The 19,107-nt window shown below is 38.3% G+C and overlaps 1 protein-coding gene across 6 annotated transcripts in view; it reads left to right on the forward strand.

The window, feature by feature from the left end:
- Positions 1-6,934: 6,934 nt before the first annotated feature.
- Positions 6,935-19,107, forward strand: part of SPRYD7 (SPRY domain containing 7) — a 31,352-nt gene continuing 19,179 nt past the window's right edge. For 5 of the 6 annotated variants that reach the window (XM_054586309.1, XM_054586312.1, XM_054586310.1 and 2 more), the window contains exons 1-2: positions 6,935-7,234; positions 11,739-11,855. In XM_054586309.1, the coding sequence (XP_054442284.1) occupies positions 7,129-7,234; positions 11,739-11,855 (223 nt within the window). In that variant the 5' untranslated portion in view covers positions 6,935-7,128. The remainder of the gene's footprint in view (positions 7,235-11,738; positions 11,856-19,107) is intronic. The other variant, XM_054586314.1, reaches the window with a different exon arrangement.

Genomic DNA, 19,107 nt, shown 5'->3' on the forward strand with positions numbered 1-19,107 from the left:
ATACGGCTAGCAGCTGACTTCTCAACAGAAACACTGCAAGTCAGAAGGGACTGGCAAGAAATATTCCAAGTAATGAAAAGCAAAGGCCTGCAACCAAGACTACTCTACCCAGCAAGGTTCTCAATTAAAATGGAAGGAGAAATAAGGAGTTTTGAAGACAAAAGAAGGCTAAAAGACTACACCTCCACAAAACCAGCACTGCAAGATAAGCTAAACGGATGGCTTTAAGAAGATGAAGAAAAAGAGTGAGAAAGACAGGAACACAGATACAAACAGAAAAAGTAAACAAGTACCTATCAATAATAACTTTAAATGTAAATGGATTAAATGCTCCAATCAAAAGACATAGGGTCGCTGAATGAATAAGAATACATGACCCACACATATGCTGTCTACAAGAGACCCACCTCAGAACAAAGGACCTACAGTGATTAAAAGTAAAGGTATGGAAAAAAAATATTCCAAGCAAGTAGACATGAAATAAAAGCCAGAGTAACAACACTTATAACATACAAAAGAGATTTAAAATCAAAGACCATAAAAAGAGACCAAGAAGGACACTTCATAATACTCAAAGGAAAAATCCATCAAGAACACATAAACGTTGTAAATATATATGAGCCCAACATAGGAGCACCTAAATTATATAAGGAAAATCTTGGAGGACTTCAAGAAAGGTATAGACAGCAACACACTGACAGTAGGGCATTTTAATATCCCACTGTCAACAATGGATAGCTCTTCCAAACAAAACATCACCAAGGATATTGTGGAACTGAACGAGTCATTAGATCAAATGTACTTAACTGATATTTATAGAACCTTTCACCCCAAAGAAGCAAAATACACATTGTTTTCAAATGCACATGGAACATTTTCAAGATAGACCACATGACAGGACACAAAACAAGCCTCAACAAAGCCAAGAAAATTGAAATCATAACAAGCATTTTCTTGGACCACAGGACCTTGAAACCAGAAAACAACTTCAAGGAAAAAACTCGAAAAGATTCAAACTCATGGAGACTGAATAGCACACTATTAAGCAATGAATGGAACAATAATGAAATCAAAGAAAAAAAAAGTTTCCGGAAACAAATGAAAATGAACACACAACAGTCCCAACCTATGGCACACAGCAAAGGCAATCCTGAGAGGGAATTTCATAGCAATACAGGCCTACCTAAAAAAGATAGAAATATTTCAAATAAATGAGCTAACCCTACACCTTCAAGAACTAAAGAAACAACAACAAAAAAATCCCAGAGCAGTAGAAGGAAGGAAATAATCAAGATCAGAGCAGAACTGAATGACATAGAGACAAAAAGAACAATCCAAAAGATCAACCAATCCAGGAGCTGTTTCTTTGAAAAGATAAACAAAATTGATGAGCCTTTAAGCAGACTCTTCAAGGAAAAAAGGGAGAGGACCCAAATAAATAATATGAGAAATGGAAAAGGAAAAATAACAACTGATACCACAGAAATACAAAGGATTGTAAGAAATTACTATGAACAATTATATCCAAGAAATTTGAAAACCTCAATGAAATGGACAAATTTCTAGAGAAGAATAACCTGCCAACACTGAATGAAGAAGCAGCAGAAAGCCAACAGCTCATAAAATTGAAGCAATAATTAAAAATCTCCCAGTAACAAAAGCCCTGGACTGGGTGGTTTCATAGGTGAATTTTACAAAACATTTAAGGAAGAGCTAACCCCTGTCCTTCTCAGACTATTTAAAAAAAAATCCAAGAATAGTGAAGACTTCCAAACTCTTTTTATGAGGCCAGCATCATCCTAATCCCAAAACCAAATAAAGATGCTGAAAAGAAAGAAAACTACAGGCCAATATCACTAATGAACATAGTTGCTAAAATCCACAACAAAATATTGGCAAACTGCATCCAGCAATACAGTAAAAAGATTATTCAACATAATTATGTAGGATGCATCCAAAGGATGCAAGGATGGTTCAATATTTGCAAATGAATAAGCGTAATACATCACATAAACAAAAGGAATAACAAAAACCACATGATCATATCAATAGATGCGGAAAAAGCATTTGATAAAGTACAGCATCCATTTATGATAAAAACACTCAGCAAAGTGGGAGTACAGGAGCATACCTCAACATAATAAAGTTCCTATATGAAAAACCTACAGCCAACCTTATATTCAAAGGGCAAAACCTAAAAGTTTTCCCACTAAGATCAGGAAAAAAACAAAGTTCCACATTCACCACTTCTATTCAACACAGTATTGGAAGTCCCAGCCACAGCAGTCAGACAAGAAAAAGAAATAAAAGGCATCCAAATTGGAAAGGAGGAAGTAAAACTATCATCGTTTGCAGATGACATGATAATGTACATAGAAAACTCCATAGACTCCACCAAGGAGTCTATGACTCCTCAACCTAATGAACTACTCAACCTAATACTTGATTTTGGCAAAACAGCAGGATACAAAGTCAATATTCAGAAATCAAAGGTGTTTTTGAACACCAACAATGAAATAGCAGAATCAGAAATCCCATTTGCTATAGCAACAAGGCATATAAAATACTTAGGAATAAACTTAACCAAGGACGTAAAAGACCTAACTCAGAACACTATACAACACAGAAGAAAGAAAGTAAGGAAGAACACAAATAAATGGAAAAATATACCATGTTTCCATTAAGATTAAGTTAATCACATCTTCAATGAAAAGCCAGACTATTAGATGGCTGCGAGTTGGCTATTACTGTACAGGCAGAATTGCTGTAGTCTTCCCTGGCTATAAAGTAATCTGCTAGAGCATTGCCCAGAACACTGTGGTCCCACTGAACCAACTCAAGTATACTTGACACAAAGTAAGGAAGACACAAATAAATGGAAGCATATACCATGGATTACAAGAATTAACATCATAAAAATGTCCATACTACCAAAAGCAATTTTTAGATTCAATGCGATCCCTATTAAAATATCAATGATGTATTTCAGAGATAGATAACAAACATTTAAAAATTTATATGGAACCATAAATGACCCCAAATAACCATAGCAATTTTGAGAAAGAAGAACAAAGTAGGGGGGATCACAATACCTGACATCAAACTATATTACAAGGCCATTGTAATCAAAACAGTCTGGTACTGGCATAAGAACAGACACATAGATCAGTGGAACAGAATTGAGAGTCCAGGAAGAAACCCATGTCTCTATGGTCAATTAATATTTGACAAAGGGGGCAGAAGCATACAATGGAATAAATATAGCCTCTTCAACAAATGGTAGTGGGAGAGTTGGACAGCTATATATAAAAAATTGAAATTCAACTATCAACTTACACCATACCCAAAAATAAGCTCAAGATGGATAAAAGACTTAAATATAAATCACAACACCATAAAAGTCCTGGAGGAGAACACAGGCAGGAAACTCTCAGATATCCCATGCAGCAATGTTTTCACGGATATATCCCCTAGTGCAAGGGGTCTAAAGGAAAGAATAAACAAATGGGACTTCATCGAAATAAGAAGCTTCTGCATGGCTAAAGAAAAAATCAGCTAAATGAAAAGGGAACCAACCATATGGGAAAACATATTTGCCAATAATACCTTGGACAGGTGTTTGATCTCCAAAATGTGTAAAAAACTCACAGGACACCACTCAAGGAAAACAAATGATCCAATTTTAAAATGGGCAAAGCACCTGAATAGACACTTCTCCAAGATGGACATACACAGGACTCAGAGACATAAGAAAGGATGCTCATTGTCACTAGCCATCAGAGACATGCAAATTAAAACCACCATGAGATACCACTTCACATTGGTCAGAATGGCCATCATAAACAAATCAACAAACAAGTGCTGGCAAGGTTGTGGAGAAAAGAACCCTCGTACACTGTTGGTGGGAATGCAGACTTATGCAGCCATTTCCTCAAAAAGATAAAAGTGGAACTACCTTTTGACCCAGGAAATCCACTACTAGGATTATACCCTAAGAATCCCAAAACACCGAATCCAAAGAACCCAATGTTCATAGTAGCGCAATTTATAATAGCCAAGTGCTGGAAGCAATCTAAGTGCCCATCAGTAAATGAGTAGATCAAAAAACTATTGTACATATACACAATGGGATACTATGCAACCGAAAGAAAGAGGTACTATCCTTTACAACAGCATGGATGGAGCATTATGATCAGTGAAATAAGCCAGGGGGTGAAAGAAAAATATGATATGATCTCACCTATAAATGGAACCTAATCAACAAAACAAACAACAAGGAAAATATAACCAGCAACATTGAAAGAAAAAACAAATGGACAGTAAGGAGAGAGAAGGAGGGTGGTGGGTAAGGGGGAAAAAGGGGGGAAAGGTCAAATCAAGGAACATGTATAAAGAACCCACGGACAAAGCCAAAGTGGGGAAGGAATGAGGGTGGGAGGCGGGGGTGGGTGGCGCACAGGAAAGTGATGGCTGGTAAATGGAGACAAATGTATTTGAACAATTAAAAAAATGAAAATCAAATCCTGACATGATGTTATACTCAGCTGGAAAACACATGCTTTACATTATTGTCCCATCAGTTCTAGAGTTCCTGGCATATGTCACTGAAGTAGACCGACTCTATTTTTTTTTTCAGTCATTCTCTGTTATTGCTTTTGACTTAGATAAATGACCTAATTAACTATTGGAAAACCTTTTGTAGACTTTATTTGTAATTGTTATTTAAAGTGATAGATGTGAAAGACTGTCAAAATAAATTTAGCACTGTACTTTTCAAAAAAGGATAATTCCTTTGAAAATAGTAATGAAAGGATAATATAATCCCAAATATAAAAAGGGATAAGATCTATGAACTCATGGATGGCATTCATCTGCCAAGACAGGGAGGTCTGTTTCAGGAGCTAACTGGTTTTACTGGCTTGTGTGCTGAGTACACTTGAGTTGCTTCAGTGGGACCAAAGTGTTCTGGGCAATGCTCCTGCAGATTACTTTTATAGCCAGGGAAGACTACAGCAATTCTGCCTGTACAGTAATAGCCAACTCACAGCCATCTAATAGTCTGGCTTTTCATTGAAGATGTGATTAACTTAAATGACCTGAATGTTAATTATATATTTAATATATGTACTACATAAATAATATTTCTGAACAAATATTTTGCCTTATAAAAACTAATTTTAATTGCCTATACATGAGTTATGGCAGCTTTTAGCCAATATAGAGATTAATAAACCACACAATAAGTGCAAATCTGCATTTTGAACAAAAAGCATGTTTAAGAGGATTGTAGTATTAATTACAAGAGTTAGATCTTTAGAATTTGAGAAGCAGCATGATCTGATGGAGCAAACTCACACTTTGGGAGTCATTCTGATGGCCTTTGAATCCTACCTTTTTTATTTTCTAATCATCTGAGGCTACAAAAGTTATTTAATCCTTCTAAATCTATTTCTTCACCTGTAAAATGGGGGCAATAACCACCTTGAAACCTTTCAAAAATCCAATTAGAAACATATGTGAAAGAGTGCCTGCCTCACAGACCGGCAGAAAAATTTTCTCAACCTTCTATCCAACTTTGCCCTTCCTGCCAGTTGGGGGGTGAGGTGGGGAGAGCAAAACACTAGTGCTTCTCATAATAATAGTCAAGGGCTTCCGTAAAAAAAAATTCCATATATAAAAGGATTACCAAGATAGTACTTTATAGGCAGTGAGTGGGTCTACCTTCAACCAGTTTAATAATCATCTTGATTGTTACTATTCTATAGTAACAATCTCAAAGCACAAAACTTGTAGGTTTCTGTAAGTATTGTAATGAAACCACACCATTTGCATAAATAGCAAAAAGACCCAGGACCCTGAAGAAATTCTTTTATTCTGTGAAGAAAAACATGATATTTGAACTCAGATCACTAAAAAGTTATATATTGGAATCCATTACATATTAAGTGGGCATTTTGTGTTCGGCTTCCCAGGACTTAAACCCTGGGAAAGACTTCAGGATGAAAACCTTATTTAGGAACAGACTTTTGAGCCAGGTTAGTTCTAGTGCTTGTTCATTTCAAACTCCAAGTGGTATCTGAAGACGTTCAATTGACCAGGGATGATGATAAAATAGGCACGGAGATGACATGTGACCACCAAGTGAGCCGCTTACGTGGAAGCAGAAAGGAAGAGGCAATAGAACAGAAGGCTTCCCTTGGGGGCCCGGTAGCCTTCTTGCTGTGCTGTCTCCAGGGTCCACTTCATACTCCTCGAAAGCCTCAATCCACGAAAAGGATAGAGCTTGGAAGAGGCTGCTCAAAAATCACCCTCCCGCCACGTCCCGATTGGTCCCCGCCCTGGAGAGGCCCACTGCTCGCCCCTGACCTCACGGCACCAAGAGTCAAGGAAAGCGTTATTTCTGCACCTTAAATGCTATCAGGGCCTATTTAGATCCTCGGGATCGAGCATACACGGTGCAGTCACTAACAGGTATTACTTCTGAAGCATGTGCGTCTACTCAGGATTTGAGGAAATTCTTCAGAAACCAGCCACGATCGGGGGACGAAGACTGTCCATGAAGGCAAAGTTCTCTCAGTAATGGGCGCCCGGGAGAATACCTGGGGGCTCTTTCTTATCAACTCCCAGTCCCCAAGCCTGATTTGTCTTTGTCAATTCATCCCTAAAGATAATGTCGAAGTGGGAGGAGCACAGTTTTAAGAACAAGCGCGGAGGACCCTTGAGTGTGACAGGACGGAGACACCATAACCCATCAATAATGAGAAACACTCAAGAGGAACAGCAAAACGAGAAAACTCCCACGCGCAGGCGCAAGGACGACCCCACCGCCCTCCTGGCCGTCACGCCCTCTGCCCCGCCCCTGCCCTGCCCCGCCATTAGCCCCGCCCCCTTCCAGGCCCAGCTCCCGCCCGGCGCCCGCCCGCCGATCCTCCCTTTTTCAGCCCAGGCCTGTTTCACTTCAGGCTGTGCTGTGCCCTCCCAGCCTGGAGTGTCGCTGTACCGGCCTCTGCGCTCCACAGGGCACCTCCGGCGCTCCAGTAGAGGCTAGAAGCGGAGAGGCGGGGTGAAGGGTGGTGTCGCCGCGGTTTAGGGTCTACAGGAGGCCTGGGCGTCAGTGGTCATTGCGTGATGGCCGCCTCGGTGTTTTGCTGCCTGCAGTGCTGCAGAGACGGCGGAACGGGACACATTCCTCTGAAGGAGATGCCGGCCGTGCAGTTGGACACCCAGCACATGGGTAAGGGCCCTCCTTTCTTCAGGCTCAACGGCCCACCGGGGTTGGGCGCCGCAGGCAGGTCGGGGGCAGTGCGGGATCAAAAGGACCACCAGCGGCGCGGCCCTGCTCGGCCGGGCGCCGCCCCCGCTCCTCCTACGGCGACGTAGCCTTGACCGCATTTGGTCTTCTGGATCTCTTCCGGATCTCTTCCAGACGCAGGTGGACTCCACCTCGGCCCAGTTCTGTGCTTAGGGTTACGCAGCGCCTGTGATCGGGAGGTGGGTGCTTGGACCTACCCATTTTCATTGCAGTTTCGCAGGAAACTCATCGGAGCTGCTGCCGCCTGAGGCTCTTCCGAGGTGCCCAGGCGTGGGGCGCGGGGAGCGATCTGGTGCTCTTACAACAGCGCTCTACTGTCGAGCTCCAATCAAAACCTATACATTTTCAGAGTACTTTTGGTGTGATCTCCGCTCTTTCTGCCCTGACAGTTTTCTCTTTAGCCCATCATTTATAGGTTGAAGCTTGTTTTATTGGAAGTGATTTTCCTCTCACCTGAAATCAAAATAAAACTAATTGCAGAAGCCTGAAGTCACATCTCAGATCACAGCCTGCCATTTCAGCTAAAACCTCCCATTACCTGACTCCTTAGTCACTGTTAATGGTGTTGTAATTTCATCTGACTGGCTTCTTCCCAACAGGTTAGGCTACTGCAAAGTAAAAAAGCACTTTGCTCTGTTGTGTCTGTGTTTTTTCCTCCCTATTTAAAATGGGCATAAAACTTCTAAGATTCTTCCTCTCCCCTCTGTAGCCTCTTTTGCCACATTATTCCTGTCCCTAGACTTTTCCCATATAGTTCCATGTTTCTGGGATTTGGTTCTAGAAGCCGAGATTTTCCACTATAATTATTTCAGTTACAGTACTGTCTTTTTAAAATGTATTATTCTATTCTAAATATATTTCAGCAGTTTCAATTTGTCCCATGTCTCTCATTGGCTAAAGGACAGTATTAAAATAGCAAAGGCAATTCTTAATATTTATACCAAAATCCTCTCCTGCCCAGATTCTTTATAATTCTGGAAACATTGTCCATTATATTTTTGTATTTCAGTAGCCATATACTAAACCACAAGAGTGATAATTGTATACCACTTTGTACGTGGGTATTTATTTTCAATTCTTGGATTTTTCCAAGTACAACACAGAACCTTAATACATAAATATGTGTAGGTATGTATGTGTGTTTCTTTAAATTATGCTACTTTTTTTAATTATGTGTTTCTTTAAAGTAGCTACTTTGAAAGGGATGACACATATTTGTAAATGTCTAATGTTTCTTAAAACATTATCCATTATTATTTAAGATGTTCAAATCCTGCAATTTCCCACAGAAAATGTTTCCTTTTCATCTATTCATTCAACTGATATTTACTGAGTGAGTATTAGGTGACAGGCATTGTTTTCCATGCTGGGAACACAGTAAAGGGCAACCATGTGTACTTACTGGAGCTTATGATCAGCGTTAGCTCTTTCTATCTACTGCCAAAACTCTGATTTACTTCAGTCTGCTTTTTGGAGCATTCCTTTTCTCTGGTCTCTTCTCTTTAAAGAGCTGGTCAGTTGTACTCATTACACTGACTTTTTCCAAAGCTGCCTAGCAACTTTCAGTAAAATAATGTCATCTCCAAATTTTCTACCTGCATGGAAATATTTTCTTAACCATTCTTCCAGTAAGTTCAGATTCTTCAGTCACAGAAGAAACCTGATTTTAGAAACTGAATAACATGAAAGAAAGGAAAGACGTTGTTGAGTTAGGAGTGTTTTTCAAGCCTAAATTCGTCTGAAGTTGAAAATATGAGAAGCACAGTGAGCAAGTATGCATGTCTTTGGATATGTGAAACGTTGTATTAAGTAACCTAAAGAATGTGATTGCTTTTTCTAAAAAAGATAGTACTTTTCATATACAAATGGATGTTCTCTCGAAGTTGTCACTTATTTTGGTGATGTTATGTTGTTTAAAACCATTTTGGAATTCCTCTTTTCGGATTTTCTGTGGCATAGTTTTTGTAAATATTTGTATTTTTGGCCAGTCTTCTGCATTTGTGAATTGACTTTTTAGAAATGAATGCCTTCCAAAGTAGCTACTTTGAAAGGGATGACACATATTTGTAAATGTCTAATGTTTCTTAAAACCATACTCTTTGACAATGTTTATATGTGCTGTGACTGGACTCAAATTTGCCTTGACTTTCTAATTAATGAAACTACACAAATTTCATAGCCAACTATAGGATATCTTTGTTTTTAAAGAAGTGGAACATGCTTAAAATAATTTCATAATGATTCATGGGGAACTCTAGAATGTTCCCTGAATATCTCTCTATATGAAACATCTCTATCCCTAACAGAAGGCCTTGGATATATGAAATGATATTTAAATTCGAGAATAATACTGTGCTCAGATTTGTTTCTGTGGTTCCAGCTGAGAATAGACTCTACTGTATTGACGGTCTTCTATTAACTTCCATTAACCTAACACCTTAGGATGATATCCAAGATACTAAGTTATCTACTATAGAAGCTTGGTGTAGAAGCTTAAGAGGTTTTAGTATATATGGGAACCACAGAGCATTGCCAGTTAAGAAAAAAAATACCATTTATTTGCATAATTCTTTAAAATGTGTTTCACTTAGGATGCTTTTAGTTACAAGTAGCAAAAACTGTAACTCAGAATTGTTTAAACAGTGAGTGAAATATACTGGTACATGTAACTGAAAAAAATACAAAAGCAGCTCAAGCTTCAGGAAAGACTCTGCTGCTGAGGACTGGGTTTCTTTTCTTCTCTTCCTTGTACTGTTTATTCCTTCATGACTTGCAGCGGCTTCCTGGGCTTCCTCATTCAGGTCCAGCAAGAATGAGTGTCTTTACCCCTTCATTTTCTGCCAAAGTCCTGAGACTGTCTCTGATTTTAGTGGCTTAGGTCATGTAACTGTTTTTCACTCAGTCACTGTAGCCAAGAAATGTGGAATGCACTGATTGACTTGACTTAGGTCAAAGCTGTGTCCCTGAAACCAAGAGATTGAGTCAGCTTCCTTGGAATTGTTTTGATCTCCAGAGGAAAGGCTTTTGGGAAAAGGAAAACAGATGCTACATGTCCACTCCAAAGTGCTTAGCAGAGCATATTTATTCATTCATTTCTGTATCAGTTATTTGTTGAGCATCTGCTAGATGCCAAGCACTACATGGTCTTTGCCCTCAGGGAAGAGCTGAGTCCTGGGTGCTCTCCAGTTCAAACTGCTGGAGGCATATTTGGAAGCCAGATGTAAATTATTTCTAAAGGCACTTACTCAGAATTTGGAGGTTAACATAATGAGAAAAAAAATGAATGCTAGTAAATTTTTAATAATCATAAAGGATTTTAGTTTTACCTTATTTAAGAGTGTATGTGATAAAGTCTGAAAATTTGGAATTGTGATTGATGCTGAAATTTTGCATGTCTATTATGCATTTATCCCAAACAATTGTTATTTAAACATGAATTCAATAGCTAGTTGATGGGATTAGTGCCTCCCTGTTCATACCTTTTGTACTATGCCCTAGTTTTATTTAACCCTCTCAGAAGGAGTCCTTGTCTAGTTCTAATAGCCAGATCTGCTTGCCTTATACACTTATCAGTTTAGTGGTAATACTGGCCACAGATCTTGGGAGTTGCGTGCCTCGGTATTATGGGATATTTCGTACATATTAGAGTAATGTTAAGTCTCTTCATGTTCCCTGATACACATTCTTAACCTAATCAGTGTTTGGAAAAGAATTGGTATTGAGGTCACATTATCAAGAGACAGTTTTTTCTCAGCCTCATCTATCAAATGTTATTTGAACTAAACAAAATTTTCTTGAGAATAAAGTGTTTTTAGTGATGTTAAAACCATTTTTACATTTTTGCAATATGATTGACAGCAGCTATCTTACAAACATTTTTAAGATCCTAAAATTAGCATTTTTCAGTGTTAGCTATTTCAAGAACAAAAACATGTTTCTGTCCGTATTCTGCATACTACTTCACTAATGCACTAGCACAGTACTTTATATCTAGTAGATATTCAGCCAGTTTTTAGTAGTTTTAATTTATTTGTCTTGAATTGAAAATTAACTAATTTACCAAACTTTCTAAGTGTTTATGCTTTCATTTCAATTAAGAGATTTATGAAACTATCAAATTGACTTATTGGCTAAAAATTAAAGTCTATTTATATTTTTAAAGTATTTAAAATATTCTACATAATTCAGAGTTTGAAACCTAATTAAACAGGATTTCTAGCTACTAATGAATATTAAATATAAATGTCCTCTCAGGAAAAAAATTGTGAATTAAGTATTTAAATATAATTTATTATTTCCATATTTCAAAGTACAAGTAGTATCCTTATTTTTTGTGGACCAAGAGTTAAAGTGAGACAGAAATTAACCTTCATTGTCGAATAAGAAAATATAAAACTTTACACAGTGTCTGTATTTTTTTGTTTAGGAACAGATGTTGTTATTGTAAAAAATGGAAGAAGAATATGTGGAACAGGAGGTTGTTTAGCCAGTGCACCATTACATCAAAACAAAAGCTACTTTGAATTCAAAATCCAGTCCACAGGTTGGTATAATGGTACTTTATTTTTAGAAGTCCAATTATTCTAAATATTAGGAGTGATTTTCAATGTATGAAAAGATTTAATGAGGTAATAAAAGAACTCTAAACTTACTTAGAAGACATTTTCTTTCACATCTTATTGTGTGATTTTGGTTTAATTAGTTAATTAAATTAGGTTCAACTTTCTCATCTATATGAGCTATATTTTGTGAAAGTGTTTTAAAGACAAGACATACTAGATCATTGTAAGGATCTAACAGTATTATTACTATAATTAATTATTAATGGCAGGTGCACTATTTCGTTTGGTTGAGCATATAAAGTATAGATTCTTATTATTTATCTTAGAATAAAATCAACCTTATGATCCCAAATTTTTCTCTTAACTCTTGTTAAGATACCCTGTTATATGAAGTAATCAGCAAATTTAGAATTCTGATAGAAGTCTAAAGTCTCTGCTTTCTTTAAAAGTTTATGGAGTTTCTTGAATTGTATAATAATTCTACATGAGTATTATAAGAGTTAACTATCGGTTAACTTGTGGCATTATTGAATATAGGGAAAAACTTTTTAAAAGCTTTATTAAGAAGAAACTTCTAGTGAAATACAGCATGAGTGATAGAGGTACAGAATAGGAAAACTGGAGTGGAGTAAATCAATCCTACTCTTACCTGACTGGTTTGAATGATATAAAACATTCCTCTGGAGCTTGTTTTCTAATTAGTTTTAGACACTGATCTTCTTAAGTATATGCAATAAATATAATCCGTCCTCCATTTAACTCTTTTATAAGTTTATTCACTGCAAAATGTCTCTGGCTACTGTGATCTTTTGAAGTATAACATACCTTTTTCAAGAGAAGCAAATATTTTCTTGAGCCTTAAATCTAACAAGTTTTTATGTGAATTTTCTGTAAAGGATGATACCCCTAGGATAAATGTGCTTCTGGGGTTTGTAGCATTGATCTCAATGAAAGCTTGAGACAGTTGTGCCAAAGTGTATCATCACAGCATGCATAGTTCTTTAGGAGTAAGAGACTCTATAACCCTATTTAGAACTGTTGTCCTTTGAAATTAATTGTATTACTGCTTGTCACTCTTTAAATTGTCCTACTTTGGACGATAAATTCTAATAGTCAAATTATTTAAGACAACAGTACAGTAAAGTTCAGAAATGTAGTTTTTGAAGGTCTCAGTCAACCCAGAACAATTGACAACATGGTCCTCAGATCTTTTTATTTTTTAATATGTATATATTTTATTGATTATGCTATTACAGTTGTCCTGTTTTTTTTCTCCCCTTCTTTCCCCTCCGCACTGCACCATCCTCCAACCAGCATCCTCCATTGCTTAGTTCATGTACATGGGTAGTTCATATAAGTTCTTTGGCTTCTCCATTTCTTAACCTCCCCCTGCCTATTTTGTACCTACTATTTATGCTGCTTATTCCCTGCACCTTTTCTCCCATTCTTCCCTCTCCTAAACCCTCTGATATCCATTTCTGTGATTCTGTTCCTGTTCTAGTTGTTTGTTTAGTTCGTTTTTCTTTTTGTTTTGGTTCAGTTGTTGGTAGTTGTGAGTTTGTTGTCATTTTACTGTTCATAGTTTTTGATTTTTTTTAGATAAGTCTCTTTAACATTTCATATAATAAGGGCTTGGTGATGATGAACTCCTTTAACTTGACCTTATCTGGGAAGCACTTTATCTGCCCTTCCATTCTAAATGATAGCTTTGCTGGGTAGAATAATCTTGGATGTAGGTCCTTATCTTTCATGACTTTGAATACGTGTTGCCATCCCCTTCTTGCCTGCAAGGTTTCTTTTGAAAAATCAGATGATAGTCTTATGGGAACTCTGTAGGAAACTGCCTCCTTTTCTCTTGCTGCTTTTAAGATTCTTTCCATATCTTTAATCTTGAATAATGTAATTATAATGTGCCTTGATGTGTCCTTCCTTGGTTCCAATTTCTTCGGGACTCTCTGAGCTTCCTGGATCTCCTGGAAGTTGATTTCCTTAGCCAGGCTGAGGAAGTTTTCCTTTATTATTTTTTCATAAGTTTTCAGTTTCTTGCTCTTCCTCTCCTCCTCTGGCACCCCTATGATTTGGATGTTGGAACATTTTAAATTGTCCCAGAGGTTCCTAAGCCTCTCCTCATTTTTTTGAATTCTTGTTTCTTCATTCAGTTCTAGTTGGATGTTTATTTCTTTTTTGTTCCAAATCGTTGATTTGAATCCTGGTTTCCTTCCCTTCACTGTTGGTTCCCTGTATTTTTCTTTATTTCACTTTGCATAGCCTTCACATTCTCCTCTGTTTTGTGACCATACCCAACCATTTCTGTGAGCATCCTGATTACCAGTGTTTGAACTCTGCATCTGATAGGTTGGCTATCTCTTCATTGCTTAGTTTTATTTTTTCTGGAGTTTCAATCTGTTCTTTCATTTGGGCCCTGTTTCTTTCTCTCAGCACTCCTGTTAAGTTGTAAGGGGCAGAGCCTTAGGTATTCACCAGGGCAGGGCAACCCATGTAGCTGCGTTGTCACTGTATGTGGTGGAGGGGTTAGAGAAAGAACAATGCTGATTGTCCAGCTCTCTGCAGGCTTTCCGTCACTTCCCCCACTGAAAATTGGGCCCTTCCGGTGCTGATTCCTGGGTGGGCAGGTTTGTGTATGTTCTAGGACCCCGTGGGTCTCTCCAGTGAACTCTGCTGTGAGGCTAGGAGTTTCTCCCGCTGCCACAACTCCACAGGTTTTTACAGTCAGAGGTTTTGAGGCTATCTTTTCCTGCACTGGAACCCTGGGTTGCACCGTCTGTCTCGCTCCACAGTTGTTCCTCCCAGCTTATCCACATGAAAATGTGGGACGGCCAACCACCTTCCCTGCTCTGTCCTCCAGCCACCGCCTTGCTGCGTGTCTACCCTGGCTGCCCATCTCCACCCCTCTTACCAGTCTGGATGAATGTTTCTTCTTTACCTCCTTGGTTGTCACACTAACTATACAGTTCGAGTTTCTGGCAATTCTGGTTGTTTGTTTTTTTGTAATTTGTTGTTGCCCTTGTTTTGGTTGTGCGAGGAGGTAAACTGTTATCTACCTACACCTCCATCTTGGTCGGAAGTCTCAGATCTTCCATTTATAGAATTTGTCCTACCTGGATAAAAACTGGAAGGAGACAGTTTGAGACAAAGTCCAGACATCTAGGTATTCTATTTGGCTGGATAAGAGGAGAAGTGCTAGCTTTAAAAGTCAGCTTAAGGCAAAAGGTTTTAAATTCACTAATTTAGGCAAAAAATCAGCAAATGATTTTACACTGTATCAGTAATTTTCTCCTTTCCATGATATTTTTTTTAATTTTATTTTAATTTATTTTTTCAAATACATTTGTCTCTGCCTACCCTCCACCACTTTCCTTTACCCCCTCCCTCTTTCCCTCCCTCAGCTCTTCCCCTTTGGTTTTGTCCATGAGTCCTTGCTATATGTTCCTTGACTTTCCCCTTCCCTTCCTTTTCCCCGCCCACCCTCCCTCCTTCCCTCTTGTCTCTGTTGATTTCTTTTCCTTTCAGTGTTGCTGGTCATATTTTCCTTGCATCTTTGTATTGTTGGTTAGGTTCCGCTTATAGGTGAGATCATATGGTATCTGTCTTTCGCCCCCTGGCTTATTTCGCTTAGCATAATGCTCTCCAGTTCCATCCATGCTGTCGCGAAGTTTAGTAGTTCTTTTTTGCTCTCTGCTGCGTAGTATTCCATTGTGTATATGTACCATCACTTTTTGATCCAATCATCTACTGATGGGCATTTAGGTTGCTTCCAACACTCGGCTATTATAAATTGTGCTGCTATGAACATTGGGGTGCATAGGTCCTTTTGGCGTTTTGGTGTTCTAAGGGTATAGTCCCAGCAGGGGAATCAGTGGATCAAAAGGCAGTTCCATTTTCATCTTTTTGAGGAAATTCCACACTGCTTTCCACAGTGGCTACACCAGTCTGCATTCCCACCAACAGTGGACTAGGGTTCCCTTTTCTCCACAGCCTCGCCAGCACCTGTTGTTTGTTGATCTGTTTATGATGGGCATTCTGCCCGGTGTGAGGCGGTACCTCATGGTGGTTTTGATCTGCATTTCTCTGATGGCTAGTGATGCTGAGCATCCTTTCAAATGCCTCTGGGCCCTCTGTACCTCCTCCTTGGAAAAGTGTCTGCCCAGGTCCTTTGCCCATTTTTTGATTGGATCGTTTGTCTTCTTGGAGTGGAGTCAAGTGAGTTCTTTATATATCTTGAAGATCAAACCTCTATCTGATGTATCATTAGCGAATATATTTTCGCATATGATTGGCTCCCTTTTCATTTTGCTGATGTTTTCTATTGCCGTGCAGAAGCTTCTTATTTTGGTGAGGTCCCACTTGTTTATTCTTTCCTTGATGTCCCTTGCTTTAGGAGACATATCCTGAAAAAATTGCTGCGTGGGATAACTGAGAGTTTCCTGCCAATGTTCTCCTCTAGGACTTTGATGGTGTTGCGACTTATATTTAAGTCTTTTATTCTTTTTGAGTTTATTTTTGTATATGGTGTCAGCTGATGATCCAATTTCAATTTTTTGCATGTAGCCGTCCAGCTCTCCCAAAACCATTTGTTGAAGAGGCTATTATTGCTCCATTTTATGCTTCTGCCCTCTTCGTCAAATATTAGATGCCCATAGAGACCTGGGCTCATTTCTGAGCTTTCTATTCTGTTCCACTGGTCTATGGGTCTGTTCTTGTGCCAGTACCAGATTGTTTTGAGTAGAGTGGCTTTGTAGTAGAGTTGATGTCCAGTATTGTGATCCCTCCTACTTTGGGTTTCTTTCTCAAAATTGCTGAGGGTATTTGGGGTCGTTTATGGTTCCATATAAATTTTTGAAATGTCTGTTCTATTTCTGTGAAATATGTCATTGGTAACTTAAGAGGGATTGCGTTGAATCTATAAATTGCTTTGGGTAGTATGGACATTTTGATGATACTAATTTTTCCAATCCATGAGCACGGTATATGCTCCCATTTATTTGTGTCTTCCTTAATTTCTTTCTTCAATGTATAGTTTTCTGTGTACAGGTCTTTTACGTCTTTGGTTAAATTTATGCCTAGGTACTTTATTTTCCTTCTTGCTATATCGAATGGTATTTTTTTTTTTTTATTTCTCCTTCTTCTGTTGCATTGCTGGTGTACAAAAATGCCTTTGATTTCTAAATGTTGACTTTGTATCCTGCTGTTTTGCCAAATTCACTTACTAGGTTGAGGAGTTTTTTGGTAGAGTCTACAGGGTTCTCTATGTACACTATCATGTCATCTGCAACAATGATAGCTTTACTTCCTCCTTTCCTATTTGGATGCCTTTTATCTCTTTCTCTTTTCTGACCGCTGTAGCTAGGACTTCCAATACAATGTTGAAAAGAAGCAGTGAGAGCGGACATCCTTGTCGTGTTCCCGATCTTAGTGGGAAAGCTTTCAGTTTTTGCCCGTTGAGTACAATATTGGCTGTAGGTTTTTCATATATGGCCTTTATTACGTTGAGGAATGCCCCATTTATTCCCATTTTGCTGGGTGTTTAGATCATAATTGGGTGCTGTACCTTATCGAATGCTTTTTCTGCATCTATTGAGATGATCACGTGGTTTGTGTCTTTTCTTTTATTTATGTGATGCATCACGTTTACTGATTTGCGTATATTGAACCATCCCTGCATGCCTGGGATGAATCCCACTTGATCATGGTGGATAATCTTTTTAATGTATTGCTGGATGCGGTTTGCCAATATTTTGTTGAGGATTTTAGCATCTATGTTCATCAGCGAAATTGGCCTGTAGTTTTCTTTCTTTGTAGGGTCTTTGTCTGGTTTTGGGATCAGGGTGATGCTGGCCTCATAGAAAGATACTGGGAGTCTTTCCTCCTCTTGGATTTTTTGGAATAGTTTGAGAAGAACAGGGGTTAGCTCTTCCAAAATGTTTTGTAAAATTCTCCTGTGAAACCGTCCGGCCCTCGGCTTTTGTGTGCCGAGAGTTTCTTGATTACTGCTTCCATTTCCCCAGCTGTTATCGGTCTGTTCAAGCTTTCTGTTTCTTCCTCCTTCAGTGTTGGAAGATTGTACTTTTCTAAAAATTTGTCCATTTCATCAAGATTTTCAAATTTCTTGCATATAATTGTTCATAGTAGTTTCTGACGATCCTTTGTATTTCTGTGGTATCAGTTGTTATTTCTCCTGTTTCATTTCTGATATTATTAATTTGGGTCCTCTCCCTTTTATTCTTGATGAGTCTGCTTAAAGGCTTGTCAACTTCATTTATCTTTTCAAAGAACCAACTTCTGGATTGGTGGATCCTCTGAATTGTTCTTTTTGTCTCTATGTCATTCAGTTCTGCTCTCATCTTGACTATTTCCTTCCTTCTACTTGCTCTGGGATTTATTTGTTGTTGTTTGTCCCGTTCTTGAATTTGTAGTGTTAGGTCTTTTATTTGAAATGTTTCTATCTTTTTTAGGTAAGCCTGTATTGCTATGAACTTCCCTCTCAGGACCGCCTTTGCTGTGTCCCATAGGTTTTGGACTGTTGTCTGTTCATTTTCATTTGTTTCCAGAAATGTTTTGATTTCTTCTCTTATCTCATTATTGACCCATTCATTGTTTAATAGTCTACTGTTCAGTCTCCATGAGTTTGCAAGCTTTTGAAGTTTCTCTTTGAGGTTGATTTCCAGTTTCAAGCCGTTGTGGTCCGAGAAAAAGCTTGGTATTATTTCAATTTTCCTGAAATTCCTGAGGTTTGCTTTGTGTCTTATAATATGGTCTATCTTTGAAAAACTGCCATGAGCATTTGAAAAGAATGTGTATTTTTCTTCTCTGGGATGTAAGGTTCTATATATGTCAGTTAAGTCTCTTTGATTCAGTGTGTCATTCAGTGCCACAATATGTTTATTAATGTTTTGTTTGGAAGATCTGTCCATTTTTGACAGTGGGGTGTTGAAATCCCCTACTATCAGTGTGTTGCTGTCTATATCTTTTTTGAAGTCATCCAACAATTGCCTTATAAATGTGGGGGCTCCTATATTGGGAGCATATAAGTTTACAATGTTGATGTCTTCTTGATAGATTCTTCCTTTAAGTATGATAAAGTGCCCCTCTGGGTCTCTCTTTGTGGCCTTTGTTTTGAAATCTACTTTGTCTGATACAAGTATGGCAACCCCGGCCTTTTTCTCATGCCCATTTTCTTGGAATATTATTTTCCATTCCTTTACTTTCAATCTG

Source organism: Pteronotus mesoamericanus, unplaced genomic scaffold (assembly GCF_021234165.1).
Source record: "Pteronotus mesoamericanus isolate MK-2021 breed Mesoamerican mustached bat unplaced genomic scaffold, CSHL_Meso_final contig_94, whole genome shotgun sequence".
NCBI classification, from domain to species: domain Eukaryota; kingdom Metazoa; phylum Chordata; class Mammalia; order Chiroptera; family Mormoopidae; genus Pteronotus; species Pteronotus mesoamericanus.